At 44.3% G+C, this 22,487-nt stretch overlaps 1 protein-coding gene across 4 annotated transcripts in view; it reads right to left on the bottom strand.

Moving 5' to 3' along the window:
• Positions 1-3,152: 3,152 nt before the first annotated feature.
• Positions 3,153-22,487, bottom strand: part of eas (ethanolamine kinase 1) — a 74,826-nt gene continuing 55,491 nt past the window's right edge. For 3 of the 4 annotated variants that reach the window (XR_008613995.2, XR_008613994.2, XR_008613993.2), the window contains exon 11: positions 15,647-15,720. Coding sequence is in view for 1 of the 4 variants with exons in the window: in XM_050185377.3 (XP_050041334.1) it covers positions 13,160-13,235; positions 15,647-15,720 (150 nt within the window). In the remaining 3 variants the exon portion in view is untranslated. Of the gene's footprint in view, positions 13,236-15,646; positions 15,721-22,487 lie in introns of those variants that run through there. The other variant, XM_050185377.3, reaches the window with a different exon arrangement.

Below are 22,487 nucleotides of genomic sequence, written 5' to 3' on the forward strand. Positions count from 1 at the left end.
ATTAGCTGAAAAAGCTTTAGAATGGTTTTCGATGGAGTGAAGCTTGAAAGTAAACCATATAAAGAAAAATCAGAATAAGGTCACGTTTGGTCAAAATAAAATCACGTAATAGGTTTGCATGAACCCACATGCACAAGCCTTTTTGCATTTCGCCCCTACCTAAACGTGACTGCGGCAGCTGGGGTCGAACCCACAACTTCGAGCTCGGCAGTGCAGCATTGTAGCCATTGTGTTACTGCACAGGTGGGAGCATTTCCTCAGAAATCTTTTCTTTCAAATCTGGCATTGTTAAAGAGATTATAAAGCAGCAGGAGTGCAATTTTATGAAGAAAAACGTTTCAAAAACAGCCTCTTGCATGTACGGTCGTGATCAATATGAAAGGGAACAGCTAACTCATGATGCACGAGTTCATATCTAAGAACTTGGTACATATCAATAAGCTTTCCCGTTGAATTTTTAGCATCATTGAAAACTTATAGAGGGCATGTATGTTTAGCCCTTACAGGAGTTTGAAAAAAATGGCGCATTACATTTCACATAGATGAATGTACTCTTAGAGTTCTATGCATGTACCCCTATGGTGCAAAAATAACTGACCCTCTCTTTGGTTTTAACCTCAATTTTTTTTTTAAATTGGCAAAGATGTAGTTGTACTTTCTACTTGATGCTCTTCAGGCTTATGACTATGCGTTAAACAAAAATAAAAGGTAACCAATCTGTCAAATGATTCTCATTTCCAATCTGAAAAATGCTGAGGAGGGACTCTGTTGCTTTGGCATGTGTCCGTACGTTTTCTAGACATATACCAACTACACTTTGCTAATGAGAACAGTTGCATCAGATTGTCTACTGCAATACTACTGTGCTCTTCACATTAAACCTATACTGCCATTCATCATCACCAGAACTTCAACGACATGTAGCCTTAGCCTCCTTTGCATATTGGATATGTATATTGCACCCTGCTGTCTTGCTAATGCTGGCAGGCCTCTACATGAAGCATACATCTTGCTGAAATTTCCTGAATTATCTTGCTGACACTGACATGATGTAGTGCTTCCATCCATGACCAGTGTATTGAAATTATAGGGCAAGCCCTATCGCACGTCTGAAACACTAAATATTCTATAATGACAGAGAAAGTGGTCAACAGTAAAGGTGTTGCAAGATACTGAAGGGCATAACTCCACACTGTAAATTGCACCTCCTGCATGTTTTCAGCAGTGTACATGCCAGTCTAAGATGTTAGGCTACTACTTTTACAGCAAATTATTGTAGGCTATCTCACAGCAGGATAATCTTCTGCAGCTCATTGTTTTGATTACTACCTTGCTAGTGCTTGCAAAAAATCTGCTGTTGGCCTTGGTGCCCACCAGTTGTGCAGTCACCCTTGGAAAAGGTGTTTTTAAAGATATAACATAATCTGAATTGTTGGACAATAAGGGATGTTCACTCCTTTGAACAATTAATTGAATAATGAATTGGCTTCCAAGGCAACGGTAAAATAATTTTGCCAAGCTACAGCAGCGTTTGGCAGCAGATGGATCATTTAGCACACTAAAAAATTTGCAAAGAGGTGTCAAGCTGCTGACAACCATATGTCCCTGGAAAGAGTTAAATGTATTGTGTCTACTGTTTCCTTTGTGCAATATCTCCTACTGATAACTCCAACATCCCAGAATAACAGTGTATGCTTCTATTATCAATATTATTATTATTAATGCAATAGTGTTAAGGAACCTGTGTCGCCGAAAATCCGGCCTCGGACTTCGTTTCAGCAAAAAGATTTTCGAACCACCTATACCCAGGCCTTCCATGCGACACAAAAGATTTCCTAAAGTAATTTAATTTCTCAAGTTAAAATACGTGAAAAAAATGTAAACTACGACTTACGCACAACCTAAAGACATGATAGCTCTCGGATCGTAATTTGACTGTATGAGAAAACGCAATTCTGTTACGTGAAAACTCGGAAACCCCCTTTTCCAGCACTTCTACCATTCACACCGGCCATGGTTTCCGCCATTTGCATGCACCTGCATGCGGGTGTCTTGAGGGCCACAGAGCGGCACACCCGGTTCCTTGCAATACCTCTAGCTGGCGCTCACCTCCATCACATCACGGCCCACGCAAGAGGCCGCATTTCTACCACAAAGCCAACTTTCGTGCATAGCATTTCCTGGTAAAAATTATGGTGACATATGCTCCAGTTTCCAGGAAGTGTGAGAAGCAGTTTGGGACCTTTGAATGCTATCGCGTTCCACTCTTAAAGGCGAAGCTTAAGAGTGGAATATTTTATTTGATCTTATTTAAGCTGCAATCATAATTTGACGCACTTAAATGCAGTGACCCTTATATGGAAAGTTGACTGGACTGCACTTGTATGTCGGATTTGGCAGCAGCAGTGTTACTATTAAAGAGAGCAGCAACCCATAATGCGAGGGGGATCAGTCCTCAACCATGTGGTCAGAAGAGCAATGCTTGGCTTACCAAGCTGAATTTTCTTCTCTGCCCTTGCGACTTCCACCAAACAGCCTTGACCAGTGGTGTCGTCCCAAGTGACTGTCAGACAAAGACAAGATTGTCCAGGACAAGATCCTACCTCTTATCAACCAGGCAAGACTTCAGAAAGCTACCTGAATGAGCAGCCCCTTACCCTTACACACCCAACGCCCCCACACCTCTGTCCACGGATGACTCCAGTCAAGAGCTGCACCTGTACCAGCTGTATTTAAGATATCAATACATCTCTCCTTTACAAGAACATTCAAGAAAGCAGGCTTTCTGTTCTCTTTTGCAGTGGTGTGGTTGTCCTCATTTCAAGCGCAGTTTGCGTGGAAGGTCGTTTTATCAACATCTTGGTCATACCTTAGTGCTGCTCTTGTTGGAATGTCAGTTCCATCCTCTGATACTACTGTTAATAGAACAAACCAGGTTCTATCTTCGTTTATATTACTGCCTCCTCCTGGCTGGAGCTTTTTATTAGTATGCACTAAAAACTGAACACACAGGCAGTTTTCTGCTCTGTACATTTCAAAATGCAGCCAGGATACCAGAACATCGTGCTCAGCGAGCCACTACGGTTGGCAGCAAACCTATTGCTACCACCACCACTGCATTGTAGTAGCAAAATAAAACAAGCACAGAGACATTCAGTGTTTGCTTGAATGTGTTTAATGCTGTCAATAAGAACCCATGTACACAACAGGCAGCCCACAGGCCTCAGTAGAGAGGACAGAGGGGTCATCACAAAAACGGCTCGCTGTCACACAAAGCCTGCTTGGCTCCTCTCAGCCATCAGTAGCAGTAAAGTGAAGTAACCATTCCAGAAAATATTCACAATTAGTGTACAGAACTTGTCAAAAGTGCAGCATGAAGGAAGTGCAAGAAATAACTGTGAAACATCACTTCTTGCGCTTCACTTACAAGATCACCCTGCACAGCAGCATCGGCTCAAACGACATGCCTTGCAACAGACAACACTGCTCCAAAATATTTCAAGTTGGACAACATGTCTTTCTACAATGCCACAGTGTTCCTGAGGCATTAGTCAACAATGAGGTTACACAATCGAGACCTTTGGTCTAGCGAGTCTTGATTTTGCATTCCAAAAGATGCATTCATTTCTTGTGAGGATGGGATGACAGTTCACAGACCACAGGAACTAAGAAGGTACTGCACTTTCTTGCATCTAAGCCACAGGTGTAAAGGCACCCACAATTTTTAATCTAAGCTGCATGTGTTGGGTGCAAGAAAATTCAGCCTTTTCCGGCGTCTCCAGTGCTTCATAAGCTTTGTTTTTTTATTTCATCATACTGCAGTGCATTTCATCAAAGCGCAGTGCATGTCAGATTTAATTGGAACGCTCAGTATGTGAGGAGATGAAACCAACATTTACATTTTGGCTGTTTGTGTAGCGGCTGACGTTGGCCACCAGTCATCAAAGAATGGCTAGACCCTTCTGGGCCTGGTCTGAGATGTCATTTGGGCTAGAGCACAGACCCAAAGCCATGCACTGCACGTGGCCAGACATGCTTAGCTTTAGAAAGAAAAAAATATGGCTAGGCTTATGTACACATTTTATTGTGCACTTGTGCAGAAAAATATCTGGGAGACGGTCAGGCAAATGCACAGAGGCCTAACAAAATGGACAGCAGGGCTCAAAACGGCAGAACAACAAGAACGCACTCAAACTTCTTTGGCCAGAAAGTATTTATGCGCTGTACATTCACACCGCAATGCGCACGTGTGCTGTGCGTATATGTTTTGTGTACATGTGTACATACACGTGTTTGCTTCTAGCCAGCAATCCTAATGTGCTCTTTCTCGAAGCATGCCTAAAGAAGACCAAACCAGCTTTGGTGTCGCTGAACAGGTTCTTAGTAGTGTTTTGCAAATGTGCTATTGCTGACCAGCAGCAACCAGTGATGGATCATGTCCACATTTCACACAACCCTGTAAACAGCCCATGTGCCCAAATTATTCTGGCTGCTGCAGTCTATCGGTACAACCATAATGAAACTGACACCATATACAAAATGCTCACCTCTTGCAACCTTAAAAATATATACAGTGCATAAAGGTGTCCATTCATTTTCTAACTGAACGGAATCACGACGACTTCTCTGTGATGTCCAGTATTCATTTTCTCATTTCCAGTTCGACCTCACAACGAACGCAGCACATGCGCAGTTTATGCTGGCACTGATCACCCCACTGCAATGCCAAACACTTGCAAGTGTTTATTATGTGCACACTAACAATGTTTCAAAACATTGATACATTTTTGTTAGCAGGGATAACAGCTAAAAGAGCTAACAACTCTAAAGGAAGATTTTGCACTTACCACTGCATTGTTGTTTACCTTTTTGTTGCAAATTTCAATGCAAGAATGTATATTTTGGTCCGCATCACACAACAAAGCACCTGGTATCTTTGCTCGCTTGGTTTGTCTAAACACTTAGTTGGCAGTAAAATCAGTCACCTCAGAAGCCTGGTTTTTGGATGGCAAAGGATGCATACAAAAGTTTTTTTATTTTTTCATTTTCTCAGAGCGAACAAGACAATCAAGGGTGCCAATATTGCAGATAAAATTTCTACCGTGTTGCGTAATTGGAGCAAAACAAAAGCAGCAGCATGTTTTAAATCTCTTTCAAAGTTATAATAAATATGCATGACTGAAAAGCACTGCTTCTTGGACAACAAAAATGCAGAATAGGTGCACAAAACACGGGAAGAACGCACAGCTAGCAAACACTAATTTTACTCAATCACAAGGAGCATGTATATATATGCACAGATTTCAGAATATCCTGACACTGTGACTGTCTCAAGCTTTTCATGTGTTTCCTCCATTCATTACACTTGTGACGCCTTGGTGTGCCGATATCTGTGCCGTACATACACAACCAGTACAATGAACATGGATATAACGAAGTAAATCTAAAATGTTCCTCACTGATATCAATGTGTAACGAACATATGCTAATAATGCAGAATTAATGTAACGAAGGTATTTTCATGCAGGATGCGACTTGTTGTAACGAGGTTTAAATGCATCCCATGATTGAGCAAAACAAACAGTCGCTAGACATACTCTGTCCCCTAAACTGTGGTCTTGCCATTTTTAACCTATTGGGAAATTTATTCCGTGCAAAGAATGACGTACAACATTTACTAAACTGGCTCTGTGCAGACTCAACCGAATTGACTAGATCAGCTATCAGCTAACTTCTATGGCAAGTGGCACTGCAGTACCAAAGCAAGACATTAACAGTCGCAGTGTTCCTACGAACACTGCAGCATTACTATGATTGTGTCAGGGTTGCCCCAGGGTTGTGTGGACAATGGACATGGTCCGTGCAAGCTGATGTCATAAATGACACACTGACTGCTGCACACTGACACCCAAGCATGTCTGCTGAAGTCATGTGAAGAACTTCATGTTAACAGCTAGGCAGCGTTTCAACAAAAGTGCCCTGTGCTTCTATCTTACTCCATTATAGTTAATGCGAACTTCTCTTGACTAAATTTAAGTGTAACTGAGCATTTCAAGCTTCCAGGGATTTTGGCAGCTCACGGTTAAATCGGCAAAAATAGTTCAGCTGGGTTTTCAACCAAAGAACAGACACGCTTTTGCAATCTGAGCTTTCTTACAGTCAGTGCATTTATTTCTATTTGCTTTGACAAGTCTAAGAGGCAAACAAAAGTTTAGGACTGCAAAGCTTTTCCGATGCAGATGTTACTTGTGGCAAGACCATGGGTGTGTGTAGCTATTGCCTTTATTCGTATTATATGTACGTTGTCCAATTGTGAGTGCTGTTACATGCGAGATGCCTTGCGAGTTTGGTTTATGTATAAAGAAAGAAAGCCTGGAGTCGCTCCTTTTTATGAAGCAGCATGATAAACATGAACTACTAAAGGAAATGCCTGTCCTGTTCTCTTGCCTATGACTGAAACAGTTACGCTGGTTCGAACAAGCCAGAGTTCTGTGTTGAAATGTGTGTGCTTCACTCTAATCAGTCTAATTAGCCTCCAGTACTGTCAGGAAAAACAAAAGAAAACTTTGGTGCCAACAAGGCTGCTTCAAAGAGGCAAGCTGTATGTTGGTGGCTTCAGTGACCAGAAAATGCCGCCGAGTTCCGTGGTGCTTCTTGATACTTGTGACTAGCTGAATGAGATTATGCACACTTGCTGGAGCACTCCTTGGTGTTTCTTGGGCTGAGCTACTTCTTTCACAGCAGTTCTGCACTCCATAAACATGCTTCAGTTGTGATAAATGCAACTTCCCACCTTTAATTGACGTTTGTATATTACGGCTTCCAATAACTGGCATTACGCATCTCGGTGGAGCACAACTTTGCTATTGCAAAATAACAGCTAGACCTTAAAAGGATGCTCTGAAACACCATCGCCTGCCCGTGTCTCAGTTATCAATCGTTTGCCACTTCTGCTGAATTGGGAAGAGAAAAGCCACCACTATCTGAATCCCTTTAAAAGGAATTAAATACCATACAGGACAATGTAATATATTAGCCACAATATGTTTTCTAATATTTCCCATGACAATTAGGAGAAATATACATTTTCTTCAATATGCTTTCTTGTGAAGATCAACTTATATTTCTACATAAAATAAAACTACTGTATGAACACACACAGACTGGGATTGACAGTGCTGGCAAGTACAAGCCACATGAAAGCAAGACAATGGCTATGGCTTGAAAAGGCTATGCCAAGTTTGTTGCTTCCATCACACCAAGGTGTCTTCTTTCACACTGTGAACTTACCGATCCAGCTTATACACAAGTAAAGCCTGTTTCACATGGTGTAATCTTGCTTGCAATTTTGTACCTGCGAATTGAATGGTGCAACGAATGTGCCATCAGGCGTGGTCCTCTGCACACATGCAGCATGGATCAGGAACCATCAACATGGACCATCAGACGTGCCACTGTGGCTTGCCTGCTTATTTTTGGCTTTGGTAAAGTAATGAGTTTCAAACATGAAAAGCTTTTTTACGAAAACGGCTCCTGCTTTGCTTTACTTTGTTTTTACCAAAGCGGACTGAACAAGCCTATGCCAAGAATAATTCAGGCTCCCACTGGGTGCTCACAAATGTGCAAAATCGCAGCTACCGAGATTGGTGCACGTGCAGCTGCAATGCGAGGCTCACATTTGCAGAAAAGCATAACTGCGAGAAATGCAGCGCAACATCACAGCATGTGAAACTGGTTTGAGATTTAGGACTCATCTATTCAAGGAACTTTTGATTTGGTGTGGGGGACACAGCCATCGCACGTACGTACCCGTATTACTTAACATCTCCCAAGGGTTTCAGTACAATGGGGAAAAAAAGAAGAAAAAAAAAGCTGCACAGTTTGTACTTGAGAGTGCAACTACGTTGGCTTGTAGCATGCACAGTATTGTCCACTCTTAAAGGGAACACACATGCATTATCATAAGTCTATTACAACGGCAGCTGCTTAACTTAATGGGAAGTGTATCGTGAGGGATTCGTGCATACAAATAAAGCACAGCAAACCAGGTAATGCTACCAATTTGAGCAGCACATAAATTGGATGCACACAAATGTAGTCTGCAGGCCTTCCCATTGTATAATCGATAATGAAGCACTAACTGGGAGAGTAGACCACATCGTACTGCACTGAAGTCTGTTCTTGCGCCATCCAGAGCATATGCATAAGGGGAGAAGGAACAACTCAGGCGATTATAAAGCTGCTGTGCTGACAAAAGGTGTTTCAGAGCCTCTTTAAGACACACCGTGCAAGCTCTGTTCTATGCAAAGAATGCACAAAGCATGACATGTATCTGTTCTTGTTATCATAATAGACTCCACAACATAGTAGCAAGTCCCCTTCATGCACAGCTGATTATCCTTGACTAAATAACACACTCTGTTCAAAGCACACCGAGTAGACAGAACAGCCTGTTGAGCAATACACCGTGCTCACATCTCATTCTGATGACATGAATGACGCGATATAGTTACCTTTTGTTATAATTTGAGGCCCACAAACTTTTATAAAAGACTGAACCATGCTACACCTAGGATCACAGCCCATCCTTTTTCGTAAAGAAGGACAAACCCCTTTTGTGACATCGTTCATTTACCATTCAGCACACGTGGCCAAAGGTTAAGTGCGGGAGATTAATAAAAATAATGGCATCAGCAAAATCTCACTTGGCGATATGCACACTCTTTGAGCTTTCAGGAAACCCTGCGGCTGGGTCGATAACTAATCGCTACACTATTGATCAACTACTTTCAGCAATGCTTTCAGGAAACCCTGTGGCTGAGTCAATCACTAATTGCTGCACTACTGATCAACCACTTTTAGCAATGCTTTATCATTTTTATGGTGGTATGCCCATCCATCACAATGCGTCACTGCATTGGAATTTATGTGCTGGAGTTGGGACATTGGTGTTGCTCGTCATGTCAATGCACTTGACAATTGTGACTTACAAAAATATTAAAACTGTAATGTGCTCCCCCCAAATTTTCACTACCATGTTTGCATTTGCTTCTGTGCCAGATTACTGCCCCGAAAGCAACGCACAACAATGTTTGCACGTTTACAGTGCGCACAATTTTCCGCTTGTGCATTAACGGTGCAGAACATTTAAAATGCCCCGCTCACACAACACGATTTGGACCATGCATGTTTATTTAATTTTTTTTTACACAAAATGCATTCTGTCGCGCTTAAAAAATTCTGAGTGTATCAAAGAGGTTCAAACTTTTCTCCCGATTGTGGTAGATCAAGTAGACAGCCCTCAAGAGGTGCAGTGAACTGAATTCCAATATAAATAGTGAAATCTTGTCCCTACCTTTGTACGTTCAACAATGTATTATATGAAAAAAGCACTAGCATTAAAAAAAAAAGCTTCATTTAACAAAATAGTTTTTACTGCAACCTTGTTTAAAGCACTTGTCTAAGTCAATTCAGAACAGGCTCTGAAGTGCAGTGACAATGAGGGCCGCACAATCAAATATTCAATGTAAAGGAATGTATAAATCACACACAGCTTGTCCCACCCTTTTACATGCCCTCTGTGTTTCCAGCAACTAAAGCATAGAACCAAACCAATAGCAAATAGTTTTTCATTTCAGCAAAATATAAAAGATGAAAAGAAAAGAACTTCTAACAGCTAAGAATTAAACTATTTACAGCTGAGCACATACCCAATACTATTTTTTCCACTAAGTGGCATGCATTGTTGCCATAATCCACAAACTCACAGTTTTCCTTCCAAAGACAACTGCAATAGCCTGTTATGCTCAGCAGTGGTAATGAAAAAAAAAATGAATCAAGAAAAGACATTACCATAACAAATTCTATAAAAGGAACAATATAACAACAAGAATGATCAATACAACAACTACAACTGATATTTTCAAAGAAGGCCAATGCAGCCACCAGAAGCTTATCATCAGGAAATCACATTGACTCCAGACGCAAAGTCTTTACAATGTTACAGTGCACATGATAATGTTCTCATTAGCCACTCATCAGCCAAGCTCGAAAGCTCCGATTAAAAGAAAAGTGCAATTGTCGAAGAGCAAAGCACAAACTGCAGTCACTGACACAAGCTCATGTACTGGCAGTGGTGCCAAGTTGTGACAGGATCTGCATCCTTGAGTCTGTATCACACGCAGAGATCAAAATTTAAATTGTGTCTTTCTTGTGAAAACACTGCACACGGTCCACACACAACAACACACAACTTCTAAACGTTACAAAAGTACACAGAAATAGTCACCTTCACAACGCGGTTTTCGCTTTTGTTCTACGTTCTTTTATCACTTAGTGCATCCAAAGTGCAGACAGCATGGACAAGGCAGTGCGCATATCACGGCTTTGGAAGTGGAAGGCATTGTGCGATGAAGATGCTTCTGCTTCAAAGAACTGCGCAACTGATGCACGAAGCTGTATCTACAATTGGTGGCTTCTGCTGGTATACTTCTCTGCCCCACAAAATGCCCACCAACATGTACTGTAGCAGTGCTGAATGTTCGGTACCACAACGACAATTTCTCCTGACCACCCAGTGAATGCGTCTAACAATGATGCAAACATCAAAATGAAGATTAAAGGAAGTTTTTCTCGCCCACAGGGTTGGTCTGTCACGTCTGGTACCACTGCTACGTCAATCGGCGTGCATCGACAGCATGCGTGTTCACTCTAAGTTGTCATCGCAATGCTCTGATAACATGCTGCAGGCAACCTGAAACTGCACAAAGGGCACGTGTAGGCTATAGAAGCTAAACTGCGTCTTAGGAAGTAGTTTGGCAACAAAAAGATATAGCTCATGCACACTGCCAATATTTGTGCAAGTGTTTTTAAGGCAAGCTTTTTCACTTTCTGCAGTCACAGTTTAGCGTAGTTTGGCGTAGCTAATTCATTTCTTGTTTTTTATTCTTGTAGATCTGCAAAAACACCTGGCAGTGTCATATTCTGTTATAGTTTTATTAGTTTTTTTTTCTTTTCTGTAGTTCTGTAACAATACCTGCCAGCATCATGTTTTGTTATATAGTTGCAAGATGCTTATTTTATTTTATTCCAACTTCCTTTTCTCTTTAAATGTTCTGAAATATATACGAGGTCTGTCCAGAAAGCTTGTTAACTTAAAATTATAAACTGTTCGCACTGATCTAGAAATTAGAAAAATTCATTTCCTTTCACACAAATACTGCTGAGCTGCATCAAGTGGGCACAGTGCTTCACTGCTATGGGAACTTTCATCAGCTCATCAGCTCCAGTTGGATTTCATGCTGACTTCTAGAAAAAGTTCGTGCCCAGTGATACTTACAGAACTGATAGATAAACACCTCGACAATCTTCCTTAAAGCGTTTTGCCTCCAATGGAAATATGGGATTCCTGTGTTGGTGTTTGCTGCATTTTCTCACTAAATGCGCAAGTGGCGTTTTTAACACCTAATGTATCTCCATAATGTAGCTTTAAAGATTTGAACTAAATTCCTGACAAGCTCGCTGCTCCTCAAACTTGGCTGTCTCACCCAAGCAAAGAAAAAGAAAGCATGATCAGCGTGCATTACCATGTGTAAAAACAAAGTAACACAGTCATACAATCTAAGCAGTTTTCTGTCGGTAGTACCCAGGACATGCTCATCGAGGTTTATTCAAGGCGCACCAGCGTCCAACTTGCTGCATAAAAAAAAAAAAAGTTATCGATTTTTTGGACGACTCTCATACACCAAAATATGTGGTACATAGCTTTTCTGAAATAAGCAGAGGTAGTATTTCTATCATTTCTTGGAGAAAAGGAAAAAAAGATGGGCCTCCTGAGATTTTGACGCAACTCGTATTGCTGAATATATGATGCGATGTAGGATAGGTACAGTTTTACAACTTTGGTCACAGTAACATTATTCTCACCAAGCAACACTTGTAAACAGAAATCTCTGGAAATCACAGTTATCAATAACAGCTGTCTCTGCACATATGGCTTCGCATATTATCATAGAGATTTACATACATCTAACAGCTCAACTGCCCAGTGACTGACCAGATCCTGAAATTGCCAGCTCTTTGCCTTTTAAATTTATGCTGAAGTATGGGTGAGAAAAGAATATAGCCTATTCTTTGACATATGACATTCAAGACAATTTTTTTCCCCAGATAATTTGGCTAGCTCCAAAGACATCTCTTACAGAGACATCTTTTTTTCCCCACATAATATGGTTAGCTGACATTGCCACCTCTAAGATAGGCAACTTTAAATTGGGGGGGGTTAAGAATTTACTTTGTTTTTCATGCTCATGACAGAAAATTCTCCAAAAGAGTCTTCAAATCCCCATGCACTGACTCATTCGCTTGACTAACCAGGTGGCGAAGACACCATACTGCTTCAATGTGAGATCTCAAACAAACATCTTAATATTTTGTTTGTTTTTCCTGCAGTAGTTAGCACAGGTCAAACTGCCAAGCTTTTTTATTTCTTTTAATTGCGCGGAAGGACTATTCAAAGGCAACTACAGCTCTGACCAGCATCTTACCATGCTGCACCGATCACGAGTAAAGTAAATGACTGACTCCCAGCAGTACAAGTTGACTGTTCAATTTTTTTCTGTAAGTCTGACAGCCTGACTGCCAAAAATGGCTCAAGTGCAAACAAAAAGAGGTATCAGCCTCTACAAACTCACAAAGCTGCAACAAACACGCAAAAGTGTGGAAGGCCGTGACACTTAGTTGAAGAGTTACATGGCTTCACCACATGTCTCTCTCGTCTCTTGTAAAACAAGTACTCATAGCCGGTAGCAAGACACGCAGCATGTGGCTTGCGTAAGGCACTGGAAAAAGCCAGTCTGAAGAAAGACAACTCACGCGAGAAAACTTAAAATACAAATGAGATGTAGCAAAAATATCTGATACACTCTTTGCTCATCACTGCAGACTGAAGAAAACACACAATGCCTCCGCAGTGAACTAACTGTTCAAACATACACAAGCCCCGAGCGAAGGCACCCTCGACGAGCAGCGGTGCACGGCGGCCAGCCGCAAACAAGACTGGATCGTGCTCGTTCCCTGCGGTAGCCGAGGTAGGTCCGGAGGTCGCGTTGCGGGTGAGTTCCATCGGTGGCAGTGGGCACTTCCGCCTGGGTGGCCACTCCTAGGAGGGTGGCAAGGTCATGTCCAAGAACTCGGCCTTATGCCTCTTGTACATGTCAAGCCGCTCCATGGCAAACCTAGGGAAAGTAAAGCAGACGACGTACAGCCCAAAATGCAGGATCTGTTCACGCCCGTACTGTGCATGTTACAGCAAACTTTTATTTTTTTTTACTTTATATGTAGAAGTAACAAAAAAGCAAGAAAAAAATAAAGAAAAATAAAGAAATTAAGAATATACAAAAAATATAAAAGCAAATTTTAAAAAAAGACGAAGCAAGCAACAAAGTTATGCTGTTGACAAAAACAATGAGCCGGAGCGATGCTGTTGCTCAAATGCTAGTCCATGACGATGACTGTCGAAATGTCAGTGTATATGTATAAATAATAATAATAATGATAAAATAAAAAAGAAACAAACAAAGTTATGTGTTTGTGTCTTTATTTGACCAATACAGCTTTGCTGGTCTTCCACCTTCACATAGTGGAAGGGCTCTGAATGTTTTGTTTTGCAGAAGAGACTTGCAGCCTGAAACTGAGTTTTCACAAGATATGAACTGAAACAGGGTGTGAGACCGAGCTAATTGATATTCCATTGCTGAATTGGCTAGCACAAAAGTAGACATGGGGCACAAAAGGGCGACAAGGACCTGCGCTTGTCGTCCTTTTGTGCCCTGTGTCTACTTTTGCGCTAGCTAATTCAGCATTTTTTACAAGAGTGCATATGTCTTTTCTGCATGTTCAAATCATAACTGCTGCTCTCCACTGAAGTGCGCTGCGGCATCACAGCATGGAGCAACATTGAACCACTTAAAGGCAACCCCTACTTTGTGCCTAATGTTTTTCGTGGCACTAGATCACATAAAGATGCCCTTCCAAATTTTATTTATTGGTGCTGCCGCAGTTAAACATAACCTTCTCAGTGGCTATCATGTCCCGGTGATTGACCGCATTCTAACAGGGGCAGAATGCAAACACCCTCATGTTCTGAATAACTGTGAAGGTCTAGGTGTGCACATCAGAGAAACCGAGGTGGTCACAATTAATCCAGGACCCCGCTGAGCCTGTGTAACTCTGGGATCTTAAACCCCACAAATCAATCAAATTGGATGCCACCTTTAGAAATGGATACGGTTGCCATCTAATTATTCGGACGGCTTCATGGCACTGCTACTCGCCTCACAGACAAAAGGTACCAGAATGATTGAAATTTCGAACCACATTACACTGTGCCGTTCGAAAATTCAGACTCTGCCAGCACGATCACATGCATTTAATTTCTGCCATAGAGTCTAGTAGAAAGTGCTTATTATTCTTTTTAAGATGTCACCGGTTCCATTTAAAAACTGAAAATAGCGATGCCACGAGCTAAGCCAAGCCTAGCTTATAAGTTGTAGCAGCTACAATTGTAGCTTGTTTTGTACTTTCTGCACTTACAATGTTCCTCGATGTGTGAATAACAACACGGTGCCAGGTGGCTTCTTTGGCAGCTATTACAAATTTTTGTCACTAAGAATCATTAAAGGGACATTAAAGCGAAACAATAAATCAGCTTAGACTAATGAAGCATTGTTTGAGAACCCTGCAGGCAGTCATTAAAAAATATAATTTGGTTATTAGGTGAGAAAATGAAGCTTCAAGTATCAGTATTTGAATTTCGCGCCGAAACCCCAGCGTCGGTACGTCAGCGTGACGTCAGGGATTCCAAAGTATGTTTTCGCATTTGGGCCGCGTTGGCTGAATAAAGGTTCCCGAAATTTGCCATGTTCAATATTTGGTTCCTTTAGAAGACAATGTAGTCAATCTGTACCACTATATATAATCAGTAGGCCCTAGAAGATGCCATCAAAATCCAAGACGTCACAGCCCCCAGCTGCAGGAACTTAAGTAGGCGTCGCCACCCATATTTCGTCCTTGCGCTTTTTCTGGCTTACCAAACGTCTTAACGTTGTAAGAGTGGTGTTTTTGGTGTTGTAGAACGGTAATTTACTCATGCAGAAGAAATAATTTTCCACTTTAGTGTCCCTTTAAGCGGTTTTAATTTGGCGTCAACTTCACCTTAGATGTCTGTACCTTGTTGGTTACAAACCAACAAGGTGCCACACAGTGAGAGCTGAAAAGAAACAATTTGGCTATCGGAGCACAGCTGACGTCCGTTTAGGTTTCTAGCAGATGAAAATTTGGTGCGTACATTGATAGTACTTTCAACTATCTGTAGCAACAGCAAGATAACGGCTGAAATAGACTGGCCAGGTTACACACAAGCATTTACAGGTGTACGTGTACAGGAACGTGATGCCAAGCTTTTCTGGCCGCTTGTTGATTAAAGACTTATTCCTTAGGGGATCCATTATTTCGGAATCTCGATTGTTTGGACTTTTAGGCAGTCCTCGCCAAGTCCGAATTATTGGTTGGCAACTGCACAGGCATGGGCACAAACCTGTCACAGCACAACAGGAGAGCATAAAACTACTGACAAACGGTCACTCACTGGAGGAAGTCAAACTTGATGGTGGAATGCGCAGACTGAATGAGCGCCCACAGGCACCAGAGCATGCACGAGGCCTGGAAAGGGACAGAGAACATTCGTGTACGAACAGTCTCGTCCACCAAAAAGAAAAAAAAAAGCAGTAGACACAGTGCTATGCGAAATAAAAGTAGACATAAGAGAAGCTGCAAAAGTGTGGCCCGATTGGCCACACATACCTGTATCTACCCTCTGTTTATTTAGTTATCACAGAAGCCTTAGTACCAACAAGGCATTATGGGGGTGGAGGGGGGGGGGGGTTGCACACTGCACCATATGGAATTATAGGACATGTACAGGTAGCACATGCACATCAAAAGCAAGTTTTAATATTGGAATTTTAAAAACCATATCGCATCAAATAGCAGACTTGAAAGAAGAAGAAAAAAAGACATGTCACACTAAACAACATCCATCAAATGCTGGAATTTAAAAACAAGAAAACAAAACAAATTCTAGCAATGAGGAAAAGACATTTATTAGAAGTAGTAGTGGAAACACAATATGCTAAGAAACTCTATGTTTAAATTGTGCATGGCAGAAAAAATTTCTAAGTGAGTCAGTTCTGCACTTTTATTCTCTAACCTTATTAAGTTTACCAGAAAGATGCGGGGCTTAGGTCACCGGAAGGACAAAATTCTTAGAGGCAGAATATCTAGCAAGATAGCATATACCAAATATGAGAAATAAACCGGGCGCTTAGCATCCAAGCAATTTCCTGCTTTTTTAAAACAAAAATTCAGGTGCTTCACAATTGCTTGCACAGGAAAAGTGAGCATCGTTGGCTCGCACACCATCTCCTAAGAAAGACACGGCAGTCATCATCTTGTGCAAGCTGTACACCATTTCTCGATGGGATATAGCTAGGGCTCAGTGCTTTCGGTTTTAACAAAAAAAGAAAAATGAAAACTTTATGCAGACGTTTTTTTTTTCTTTGGGAACTCGGTTTTAACCGAGGAGACTGTAACAAATTTACCAGAGCTAAGAAGGTGACTGGTTTCTGGCTGTGAACCTGTGTGCACTTTGATCCAAGGAGCCTAGCGTGGTCAGTCACCTGCAGCCTATGCAATCCTCACTTCTTGAAGTGATAGCTTTCTTTTCCTCTTCCTCTTACTTTGCGGTTTGTATGTATACATGTCTTTGTGGCAATTTATGCGACCTTGAGAGTGACTTTGACACATGCACTTGTACATGCTGACGTGAACATTGAGCCGAAACATTATTCTGACGCGTTCAAGTTTTCATAGCGGCCTCCAGTGCAGATGTGCACCACAAGTGCGCGACGATGTGCTCAAGGATGAGGGGAGTTCCCACGGCATAGGCATCATGCCAAGATCACACGCACTTTGAAACTGCCCTGACGAAGAGAGTTTCACTCTTGAAACTGTTAGCATAAATAAATTTAGTTTTCATTTTCGCCTCCAATGTGCCATCATTATATATATATATATATATATATATATATATATATATATATATATATATATATATATATATATATATATAGGAGCTTCATTATAACTATAACGAAATTCCCGTCATAAGAAAGTATCAAACTTTTCATAACTCCTTGTCCATAGAACACTAGAACACCATATACTATTTAGAACCTCTATATAGCGAAGTGTGTTTGTATGAGATTTCAATATAATGAAATTTCGCTTCCGGCAGCAGAGGAATGCAGAGACAATAAATGGAAACTTCCGCGGACACAGATGGTCAAATGAGTGAATTACAAATGGCTGCTTGCAAACGCACCTCTCAAATTGCGCTGGCGTGACATGAGCGACCACCAAAGTGGAGCCGCATCATCTTCCATATAAAGTCCAATCGATAAGATCCTATCGCGCCCCCCGTGCACTTAGTGCTTTAGGTACGAGTGAAAGTGTGCGAGGGAGAGAAGATGGTGCCACCTTCCCATGCAAGCAAAGGGAAAGTGGGGTGGGGTGGGGGGGGGGGGGGGCGAGCTTTCGGTAACACAATGAAGCACGTGCGAGGGGGGTAGGGGTTGTAGAAGGCGCACGGCTCGGCCGTGGCTTTGCATGGCTGTAAGCGTGGCCAAGCGCTTACGCAGCCGCGCACCCTGTTTTATAGGTAATCTGCCGCGTGTGTAAAGAGTGGCCGTGCTGAGATGGAGTGGCATCACATAGGGCTGTCTTCCCGCGCATTTAGTATTAGAGGTTGCGTAATCTAGAGTTTCGGTGAACTGTTGGAGTGAGAAGCAGACAAAGCATTTGCACCCTGCTGCTGGCGCTTTTCATGATAGTGTTGTCCCAGTGCGGTTGACACTATCAGCTGCAGGGGCAGAGTGCATGTGAAAGCATGGCTGGCTTCGCTTAATTCGTACCGCCGATGTGAAGATATCATCGACGTGGCATGAAATCATATTGTTACGTAAGACGATGCAGAGGAAAAGCTATGTACAAGTATATTTACAACGTAATACGCCGCACTTGGCCAAGAGGCAACAGTCCGCGCTAGCCTCCAATCGTTGTCGTCGTCTTCTTACTGCTTGCCTCTTCGTCATTGGTAATACTATTCCGTAGCACTACCCCTGGTGGCAAAAGCGCCGTCCTGGAGCGACTAAAGGCCGAACTCGGAAGCAGTGTAGTAGGCCTTGAGCCTACTGACGTGCACGACATCACTAGATGCCAGAGTAGATGACGAGGTTGAGCTCACAGGAGCAATTTCGTACGTCACAGGCGTCACCTGGTGCAGCACGCGGTAGGGCCCTGTGTATCACGAAAGGAGCTTTTCTGAAAGTCTGACGTGACGAGAGGGCGACCACAAGAGCACGAGCGCACCAGGCGAAAACTGTACGTCACGGTGGCGGGCGTTGTACTGACGCTGCTGAGTGGTTTGCAAGTCCGTCAGTCGAGCACGGGCAAGCTGGCGTGCATGGTCGGCGAGGGCGATGGCGTCGCGCGCATACTCGCTTGTTGAGATCGAAGCAGAAGGAAGTGCCGTGTCAAGGGGCAAGGTCGGTTCGCGACCGTAGAGTAGATAAAAGGGAGAAAATCCGGCAGTGTCGTGCCGGGAAGAATTATAAGCAAATGTAACGTAAGGAAGGGCAATGTCCCAGTCGTGGTGGTCCTTAGAAACGTACTTGGACAGCATATCGGTAAGAGTACGGTTTAACCGCTCTGTCAGGCCATTGGTTTGAGGATGGTATGAGGTAGTCAGCTTGTGTTGAGTGGAGCAGGAACGCACAATGTCGGCGATAACTTTCAAGAGGAAGTTACGACCACGATCAGTGAGCAGCTGTTGCGGGGCGCCATGAAGTAAGATAATGTCACGCAAGAGAAAGTCCGCGACGTCAGTGGCGCAACTGGTAGGGAGAGCCCGCGTGATAGCGCATCGGGTGGCGTAATCAGTTGCAAAGGCTACCCATTTGTTCCCAGAGGACAACGTGGGAAAGGTACCGAGGAGGTCTAATCCAACACGAAGGAACGGTTCCACAGGGACAGTGATCAGCTGGAGATGACCGGCAGGTAGCACCTGAGGTGTTTTCCGATGCTGGCAGGTATCACAGGCAGCAACATAGCGTCGGACGGAGCGAGCGAGACCAGGCCAATAGAAGCGACGGCAGACGCGGTCGTACGTGCAGGTTACGCCAAGATGTCCTGCAGTAGGTGCGTCATGGATCTCAAAGAACACAGTCTGTCGTAGATGTTTTGGCACGACAAGAAGAAGATCAGATCTGTCAGGGAGGAAGTTCCTTCGGTAAAGAATGCCGCCCTGGAGGACATATCGGCGAACGGACGCGTTGGTAGGTGTAGAGCGCAGACGCTCGATGAGTGCTCGCAGCGGTAGGTCTCGGTACTGCTCATCGGCGATATTAGCGAAGGCAGACAGAGAAAATGCCGCTGGCAGTACTACTGTTGGCGTCGTCAGGCTTGTCTACCGGGTAACGAGACAGGCAGTCAGCGTCCTTGTGTAGTCGGCCAGATTTATAGGTGACAGTATACGAATATTCTTGGAGGCGTAAGGCCCAGTGACCAAGTCTTCCTGTAGTCTTCCTGTAGTCTTCCTGTAAGGCCCAGCGACCAAGTCTTCCTACAGCGACCAAGTCTTCCTGTAGTTTTCCTGTCTCAGACCATCACGCGCAAAGCGCGTGATGGTCTGAGACAACGGAAAACGGTCGGCCATATAAGTATGGGCGGAACTTCGCAACCGCCCAAACTAGGGCCAGACACTCACGCTCAGTGATGGAATAGTTGCGCTCGGAGGGTGAGAGGAGCCTGCTGGCGTAAGCGATAACACGGTCGTCGCCGCGCTGGCGTTGTGCCAGTACTGCGCCAATTCCGTGACCGCTGGCATCAGTACGGACTTCGGTAGGCGCAGAAGGATCGAAATGGGCCAGAACGGGAGGCATTGTGAGAACGTCGATTAGATGCGAGAATGCAGAGGCCTCGTTATCACCCCACTGGAAAGGGGCGTCTTTTTTCAAAAGCTCAGTTAGTGGTCGTGCAATGGCCGTGAAATTTTTCACGAGACGGTGGAACTAGGAACAAAGGCCGATGAAGCTGCGCACATCCTTGACACACTTCGGAACAGGGAAGTGCGTAACAGCATGGATCTTGCCTGGGTCCGGTTGCACTCCGTTCGCGTCAACAAGATGCCCAAGGACGGTAATCTGGCGACTCCCGAATTGGCACTTCGATGCATTCAGTTGGAGACCGGCGCGACGAAAAACGTCCAGGACTGCCGAGAGGCGCTCGATGTGCGTAGCGAACGTTGGGGAGAATACTATAACGTCGTCCAAGTAGCACAGGCATGTGGACTATTTGAAACCGTGAAGAAGGGAGTCCATCATGCGTTCAAAAGTGGCAGGAGAGTTACATAGACCGAACGGCATCACTATGAATTGATAAAGACCGTCCGGAGTTACAAAAGCAGTCTTCTCGCGGTCGAGATCGTCCACGGCAATCTGCCAGTAGCCGGAGCGGAGGTCAATAGAGGAGAAGTAGCGAGCACCATGGAGGCAGTCAAGGGTGTCATCGATCCGAGGTAGGGGATACACGTCCTTTTTGGTAACCCTGTTAAGGTGCCGATAATCCACGCAACAGCGCCATGAGCCATCCTTCTTTTTTACCAGTACAACAGGTGACGCCCGTGGACTACATGACGGTTCTATGATGTTCTTGGCAAGCATTTTGCGAGCTTCTGCGTGAACAACTTGACGCTCAGCCGGTGACACTCGATACGGGCGGCGATGAATAGGAGGGGCATCGCCGGTATTAATGCGATGTTTAACAGCTGTAGTTTGGGCCAAAGGACGATCGTTAAAGTAAAAAATATTGTAGGAAAACAGAACGCGGTAGAGCTCACGAGCGTGCTCGGACGGCATGTCGGGTGCAATAATTTTCTGTAAGTCGGCGATGGTACAAGTTGTCGACTGCGATGGTAGAGGAGGATCGGCTAAATTGTCGTCTACCTCAATAGATGCTATTGAGTGATCCTCGAATGAGCAAAGCTGGACCAGAGACATCCCGCGTGGCAGCACTTGTGTCATCAAGCCAAAATTGACCACTGGCAGGCAGACGCAATTCGCCGTAATACATAAAACGGTATGAGGTACCGTGATCCCGTGTGTAAGGAGGACATCTTGCGTAGGAGCCGCGATATAGTGACCGTCGGGCACTGGTGGGGATGACAGTAGGTCGACGTAAGTCAGTGCTGAAGGTGGCAAGCGAACGAAGTCGACGGAACTGAGGCGACTGGGGTGTGGTTCAGCGGGATCTAGAACAAGCAGGTCAAGGCGGAGAGTACTGGCGGAACAATCGATGAGAGCAGAATGTGCGGAGAGGAAGTCTAAGCCAAGGATGATGTCGTGGGGACAGTGGGCGATGACTGTGAATAGTACAATTGTGGAGCGGTCGGCGAAGGAGACACGGGCGGCACACATACCAATTACGGGGGCTGTTCCGCCATCGGCGACACGGACAACATGCGTCGTGGCGGGTGTGATTATTTTTTTCAGGCGGGTACGAAGGTCAGCGCTCATTACCGACAAATGCGCCCCAGTGTCTATAAGAGCAGATACAGGAACATCGTCGACTTGCACGTCAAGAAGGCTCAGATGAGTGAGCAACGTCAGTAGAGGATTTGGTGGCGTAGGGAGCAATGCAGCGTCACCTCGAGGTGCTGCATCATCTACTTTTCCGGCTGGGAGCGGCGTCCGAAGGGAGTCGACGAAAAGGAGCGACGGGGCTGGGGAGAGCAAGATTGTCGTCGTTGGGGCGAAGGTGAACGAGAATAGGGGCGGTTCAGCGCAGGAGAGTCAGTGGCAGCATTATCGGAGCGTGCGGCATAGGAACGAGAAGGGCCACCTGAGGGGCGAGAGTAGGCAGTATAAGCAGACCGGGTCGGAAAAGTCCAGCGACTTCGACAGTGCCGAGAAATGTGCCCGATGCGACGGCAGTGAAAACAAATGGGCTTGTCGTCAGCAGTGCGCCATTCAGATGGGTTGCGGAAACGTGGTGGGTAAGAAGATGCGGGACGGGGTGGAATCGAAGAAGCCAGATGGGTATCAGGGCGATGGGCCGAGCAGATGGTGTGAAGGCCCATGTTTTCGAACTACTGGCGGACAACTGCCTGGATCAGGGAAACCGTGACTGCAGGTGCGTTGGCGGGGCTGGAGTCGAAGGCAGCCGGATAGGCGGCCTCAATCTCATGCCGGACGATCTTGGTAATATCGCCAGTGTTGTTGGGACGAGGAGCGTCGGCACAGGAAGATGTCGCTGGGGTGTTGGGCAAACGGGCAAACTACTGGTCGATACGTCGGCTTTTAGAGAGTTCCAGG

Source organism: Dermacentor andersoni, chromosome 4 (assembly GCF_023375885.2).
Source record: "Dermacentor andersoni chromosome 4, qqDerAnde1_hic_scaffold, whole genome shotgun sequence".
NCBI lineage: Eukaryota > Metazoa > Arthropoda > Arachnida > Ixodida > Ixodidae > Dermacentor > Dermacentor andersoni.